The 7,439-nt window shown below is 38.6% G+C and overlaps 1 protein-coding gene across 1 annotated transcript in view; it reads left to right on the top strand.

Moving 5' to 3' along the window:
- Positions 1-7,063: 7,063 nt before the first annotated feature.
- The window catches only part of ENO4 (enolase family member 4), a 62,457-nt gene continuing 62,081 nt past the window's right edge, over positions 7,064-7,439 (top strand). The window contains exon 1 of the mRNA XM_019471649.1: positions 7,064-7,182. Coding sequence (XP_019327194.1) covers positions 7,064-7,182 — 119 coding nt within the window. The remainder of the gene's footprint in view (positions 7,183-7,439) is intronic.

A 7,439-nucleotide genomic window follows, 5' to 3' on the forward strand; every position in this document is an offset into this window, starting at 1 on the left:
CTAAGTAAGAAGCCATTACAAATTCGAGAATAAAAATAAGGCTGGTATCCTCCCGTGAACAATCCTGGAGCCAGAGATAATGTTTTCCTGTTTTCCTCCCATGCTTCATGGTCTAATTCTCCTTTACTTTCCAGCCTCAGCAGCCATTCACATTTTGAAAGCACTGCCAGCAGTTCACGTGGAATAAATAAGGGCATTAATTCCAAGCCCAGCCTCAGTTCCTTGCTAACTCCTAGGCTCAGGAGGTCACTCTGACATTCATCACAATGTAAAATCCACTCAAATTTTCTCCTGAGTCCTCCCACCAAAGCTGTCGCTCACACAAGGCAGGGATCCCTGTGAAACCCCCAAAGACTAGGGAATTTTGAAGCAAAACCCTAGACGCTGCAGGTGCTTACTCAGCACCTCCCTCTATTTGTTCCCTGATTTCCTCCTCTCACGGCATTAGCTCTGTTCCCTGTAAGTTTTATTGCCTCTGAGGACAGAAGATGTGGCACAAAAGTTAAAATTAAAGCAGTGAACTGCTTCACATCTACAAACCTGACTCATCTCAAAGGCCTTCAGCAATCCTGTACACACTAAAAAGATGACCTCTTCCTGAAATCCCCTGTCTTCTCCAGGGAAAAAGCTGAACTCAGTTCTCCACAAAAATCAGCTGCACAAAGGGATTTTCTGAACGGTTGAGGAGAAGAGAGGGAAGGAGCACGCAGGGACGGCGGAACAGCAGCTCACTCCACCGTTCACATCGCCTGTAAGCTTACAGTCTTGCGGACACTCAGTAACACGGGGATCACTCGCACAATCTGCCAAAACCCCAGGACAGTGTGCATTGGGACAGCACGCATTGGGATTGCCGCTTCCTGTTCTTCCCTCCGCTCCACGCCAGGCAACAAAGGAGAACATCTGGCCAAGAGTCAGCTTTAATTACCTATTTAGAGTCAGGCTGAATATTTATGCTGTCATGAAACAGCCTCGGAAATAAGAAACCAAACAACTCTAGTACTTGGTTTCCTGACAAGAGACTTAAATAGCAGAAACTTTTGCTTCAGATTAAATGCACTTCAACAGCAATTCATCGTCAGCTTTAAAAATGCATTGAGATAATTAACAAAGGCAGAGGGAAAAGAAAAGAAACAATCAAGGAACACATAAACAGGTATCCAAATCGTACACTTTCAGGAAAAAATATTGTATGCAGGCTAATTTTCCATGATCCCTCAAGCAACAAGACGACACACAGTAAAATAGCATTTGCTGGGGACAGACATCTTTCCGAATGTCAAGGCAGTGACTACATTATGCAATATCAAGCCAGGTTGCCTAAGTTACATACTCAGCTGTAGGTGTTCTGAATAAAAGCAGAAGGAGAATATTTGAATGCATGTGACTGCTAGTTTCAGAAATAAGACCCTTTCCCAGAGAGCTTAGTATCGCCTTTTAAAATCTAATGAGAGGAACTAAGTAAAAAAAAGCATTTGAAGTAAAATTAGATTCTCAATCTGAAATATAAAATGAAGAACTAAGGCCCCTTAAATTTTGTTTTGTTTTATATAGATCAAAATTAATTATATAGATAAAAATAAATTATAGAAAAGTAAAACAATGCGTTATTTGTCCCTTGCCATCCCTCTCCCTTGGAAACAAATGAAAAAGTACATCTCATATGAAAGAAAAAAACTTTTTGAAAAGGTCACCGTATCAAATGAGCCTGCTCTGGGGCTGAAGAGACTTCATTTTTGTTAAATATTCCATAAGAAGTTTGTCATTTTTATGGTCATTTTGACATTTTGTTTGGAATCTGTGCTTTTAATGGTTTATTATTTTATAAGCATAACAGGAAATGAGTCTAAATGTAATGAATAAAATGTAAAAATACTGTGGATGGATAGATTTTGAAAAGGATGGCACAAGTGAAGTCATCTACATTCTCTGAACACTCATTCATACGAACACCTAGGTGAGCTAATTAGCTGGTCCCTTACACAAGATTCAATTTTAGTATGGGTCTGGAAAGAATTTTTTCTCTTCTCTGTAAACTAACATCAGCTGGCTTAATACATTGCAGGGGAGTAGTAGCAGAAAGGAAGAACCTTTTTTTGACTCTGAAACATCAAAGTGTTATTCCATCAGACAACCAAGGCACCCATCAGTGTTAAATTCAAGCACCAAACGCAGTAGTTGTTAGGGTATGAGTATGGGGAGACGCATGATTTCTGCAGTAGCTTGGGGCAGATGTCTGCTTTAAGTTCCTTCTCAAGCATCTACGTGGGACTGAACACTTCTCAAGCACAATCAAGAACAGTGATTTAATAGACTGTATTTTGCATCTGCAGAGCACTTCTTATCCTAGGTGATCCCCAGAAAGCTGCAGCCTCAAACCATTCAATTCATCACACAAAGGGTTCAGATACACTGGCGTAAACTGACAGTACAAGACTAATAGCTGTCTAACCTAGCTCTGATTTTAGCAGAGATACCACATGTATGTTATCCATCAGCATTAATCAAAATTTCATGAGAAAATTGAAGATCACCGCAGTGCCCTTTCAGGGCCATATTCACCTGTGAGAGCTACATAAAACCATGGCTAGTCAGTGAAAAGAGCTATGTGCTTCTCACACATGATTACGTGGGTCTAAGTGAGGCACTGATGGGGTAGCACTGAGAACCAGTGAGCTGTAAACACTAGGCACTAGGCACAGAGATCTGGAAGGAATATAGACATTTGAATATTGCTTTCAATGCACCTGACAGCAAGATGTACAGACATTATCACAGACACAGAGATCAGTGTGCCACTGAAGCCCAACACCCAGCCCAATACTGGTGCCAGGGAGAGTTGGACCTTTAAAAACCACACCACATTTAAAACAAAAGAAGAGAAAGCAGGTAAGCATGCCTTGTAGCTTGGCAGCTCAGGAGTCCCTCATCAAGCACCATGTCCACCTGCTCAATTAAAATTCCTAGGATAATGGTTTCATACTTCAAAGTTTCCTCTTACGTACTTTCTGGAGCATCATTAAACATACAATACCTCATTTTTGTTTGTCACCTGCATAACTGTTATTGCAGTCTCCTCCTTCATTCCAGCTGTATAGTTTTTCAGCTTACAGCACTTTAACCTCTCCAGTTCTGCTTATTGGTTCATGTACTAAAAACTTAGAAATTATTTTTATTAAAGAGTCAACTGGCAATCTGTTTCCCTAGATGCAGTTTTTATCTCCCCCTTTCCTAAAAACAGCCTTTTATATTAATACTCAAGAAATCTCTGTAAAGACAAGAAGAACGAAAAACTACTCATCGTGGTCACAGCCTTTCAATAAAGCAGCTTACTGAGCACAGAAGAATATGAAGGGTTTCTTCAAAATGAACAGATTATATAGTTTTCACCTGTCTTTTATATATTTCTCATTCCCGGTATCCTGGCATCTGTTGGCAGTGCATCACTCTGGGAACAGAGCTTGCATAGAATTCTCCAGCATTTCACAGCAGGATGTTTTTTCAGCAAATCTGCTAGGCTGTAGACACTGAAAGTGTGGTTCTGGTGCTCACAAACCTCTGGCAACACACTTACTCATTTGGAGAGTACTTTCAAATGCAGATATGGCAGCCCTCACCACTGCTTACACCATTTGGTTTTTTTCACTTCTTTTACGAACTATACTATGTAGAGATGTTGAACACTGAACAGTGCGTCCAGCGGTCCCATCACAGTAATGTTCAATAGTCTTCTCGTGGATCCCAATGGACTGTGCTAGCTGCTGTGTGCACAGAACTAAAAGATGGATTCAGTCCCAAAAAGTTTCCACTCATACAGTATGTCCTGAACGCCGTTTTTCCTTAAATTCATTGCCCTTCCTCTACCCTGGATGTATAAAAAACAAAATAAAACAAAAAAACCCAAACCCAAAACAAACAAACAAAAAAAACCCCAGAAGAAACAGATTATATAACTTAATGTGATCATACCGTCATATGAGTATTACTCTCCAAATATGCACCCATCTATATACAGTAAAAAATGCTATTCTAAAAAAATGCTATATTTTTAAAATGTCAGCCGAATTGTGCTTCCATAGTGGCTTGTTTTACTACACATTCCTTATCGCTCCAAAAGATACAAAGCTGCATATGCATCAAACAATAAACTTAGTTTTGTTACATGGTTCCTGTGAACATATACACTGCTTAAGTAAGTGATGAGCATGTTGGCTCCCACTGAAGTCAATAAAAGTGGCAGATGGCTCAGCCACCTCTAAAACCAAGGAACTACAGTTGGACGGGACAAAATTCTGCCTACCTTATTTCTTACGACCTCTGTTCCAGAGAATGCATTGTACCCCCCAGGTGGCGTGTTTAGGTATTAGTGTTCATACCCTTGCTTTGCTGACTGCTTCACTGAATTAAATAGCATTACCAAAATTGCAATGTTATTTGCAGTGCAAGTAATAATTCTGTCCTTTAAAAATATCCTGTACCAGCCTGAGTATACTGAATTTGACAATGTAAAGGGGAAAGGCCTCAGAAAATTATCAGACTCGATAAGCGATGTAGGAGTACATTCTCTCACTGTGCACCTGTGATACATAAAAATGTCATCACAGAAACACAGAGAACATATGACAGTTACCAGGCTCCTACCTAACTGCTTTCTGAAGCTTCCTGTTGTCCAATTAAATACTAGAAAGAAAAGGCAGCATGCTGAAAGATAAGCAACACATGATTGACGTGATACTCAAAACAAATTGTATCCAAGGGGAAAATCTGAAACTAGAATTATATGCAGTTTCTACAGACTGATTACTCATAGGAAACAGACATTTAGGTTTCATGTAGGTACATGTCAGCTTAAGGTTGTGGGTTTTTTTTCCTAAGACATTTGAGAAACTGTGTGGAGAATATACAAATATAATAAAAATGTCAACCCAGATCCTCCAGATCAGTACGGAATGAATTGGAAGAGCGGGCACTATAACGCACATTAGATTTCATCCATCTCACCCTGTATCTAGGAGGTAGAGATGGTCACACTGAGACACACACATGTACAGAGGAATAAAAGAAGTTTAAAGGCCAACTGAAGAAATGCAGGCTAGCAAAGTCATAGAGTAAACAAGAGAAATAACATGATCAGTTTTACAAGAAAGTACTTGCAGTATACAGAGGAATCTATACCTCCACCTAAGGCTGAACAAACTGATTACTTACTGGAGCAAATCTTAACGAATTCCACTGACCTCCAACTTCCATCCAACATTTAACAATGCAGGAGGACTGGGACATTTTAGATTTTGAAGGGAAATGAAAAATAACCAAAAGCCCTCTGACACTCTTAAAAAGTGCCTGGTGAATACTGAAAATGTTTTTAACATTATAAACATATTTTGATAGGTTTTACAACCTTTAACATTTCATGTATATCAACATTTTATGATTTGATTTTTACTTCTAAGAATATTATCCAAAAAGAAAAGGATAAAATGTTGTAAAAGATGTTTTACAAAGATATGCCTTAGAAATGCTCATGAAACATAAATCTGCAATTATAAGTGATGTTGGATTTTTTTTCAGAGCATACTTTTCTTAAAAAGAATATTTATTAGAAAATTATATTTAGAACATCAAATGGTACCATTTATTCAATCATGGGTAAACAAAGCATAGTAAATCACACAGATTAAGAAAAAATAGAATACTCTTAGACATAGTAGAAGTAGGTATTTTAGCATGAATCCACTGGTTGAAATATGTTCTTACAAAACATTTTAAAAAATTCCAATAACTAACACATTTGTAAAAATTAAAAGCCTAAATCATCAGGCAATCACCACTATGTCATTTATTTACTTTTGGTTAAAATGTCTGAAATGAACGGTGTCTTGAGCATCACCAACATTTTCTTAAAATCTTGATGTGCCACTCCTCTCTGTACGTTCTTTGTTAACTACCACATACTTCTATTTTTGGGATCTTTAATGAGGGCACACACATATAAATGAAAGCACATAATATCCCAAATGAACAGAGTGAGGTTTTCTGCTCAATATCTAATTCAGCTCACCGCAGGTTACATGAGACCTCTGATCAGTTTTTTTCTCCCTAATCACTAAAGGGATGCCAATTCCATAAGATTATACCACTCTATTACTTGCTGTAAAATCTTTCTGAAGAAAGACATCAATACCAGTTTTTGACAATTTCTAAACATGGAGTCTACTATGCTAACATAAAGACTACGAATCAGTAAGTCATATTATTCCTGCAAAGGTGAGGAATTACCACGAGCAGTAGCAAATAATTAAAAAGTCAAATTATATAATAGGTAGCAATCCAACAGTCATCTAACAAAGACATGACTATTTTTACAAAAAGTAGTTCATCTTATACAAGATTAGCATCACTGAAATATGTAATATATTTAGCTTCTATAAATGAATACTGAATTAATTACAACAGCTACATAAAAAATAGAAGCAAAACCAAGCTATTTCCTGTATTTACACAAATGTAAACGAGAATAGAGTTTGTCCCTGACTTCAGAAGTCAATAATACATAAAGAAAAAAAATAAAAAGAAGATGGCAGAGCTCTACTGACTTTAAATGTAATTGAAATCAGAAACCATGATTCAAATCTTGCTTTGATGAAGCATAAAGCTGTGAGTTGGAGAAGTCTGTTATTTGTCCATTCTCATTTGAATACAACAAACTGCACCAAAGTCTTTTAACTGGCACATACAATGTAAGAACATCCTTCCTCTTATTAAATCTGTTGGATTTGCCTGTGGTATTTTCAATAATGATTTATTATTTTAGTCTTCTTTGCCAGCAGAAAAGAATGTTGATGACATTCCTTTAAGTGTTTAGCCTAAGTTATTACTAAACTGCTCAATTCTGGTAATTCAATAAACCAAGAATTTGTTCAGGAGAAAAACTAATACTCCTTTAAATGTTGCCACTTTCTTAAATTTAACTACCATAAAGATGATGCATTAATCCCTTCAAGAAATATCATGAAATCTGTCGGTACTGGCACCGGCGCTGTTTAACATCTTTGTCAGTGACATGGACAGTGGGATTGAGCGCACCCTCAGCAGGTTTGCCACCAACACCAAGCTGTGTGTTGTGGTCGACACGCTGGAGGGAAGGGATGCCATCCAGAGGAACCTAGACAGACTTGAGAGGTGGGCCCCTGCGAACCTCATGAAGTTCAACAAGGCCAAGTGCAAGGTCCTGCACATGGGTCAGGGCAATCCCAAGCACAGATACAGGCTGGGCGGAGAATGGGTTGGGAGCAGCCCTGAGGAGAAGGACTTGGGGGTGTTGGCTGATGAGAAGCTCAACATGACCCGGCCATGTGCGCTTGCAGCCCAGAAAGCCAACCGTATCCTGGGCTGCATCAAAAGAAGCGTGACCAGCAGGTCGAGGGAGGTGATTCTCC

Source organism: Aptenodytes forsteri, unplaced genomic scaffold (assembly GCF_000699145.1).
Source record: "Aptenodytes forsteri isolate BGI_AS27 unplaced genomic scaffold, ASM69914v1 Scaffold15, whole genome shotgun sequence".
NCBI lineage: Eukaryota > Metazoa > Chordata > Aves > Sphenisciformes > Spheniscidae > Aptenodytes > Aptenodytes forsteri.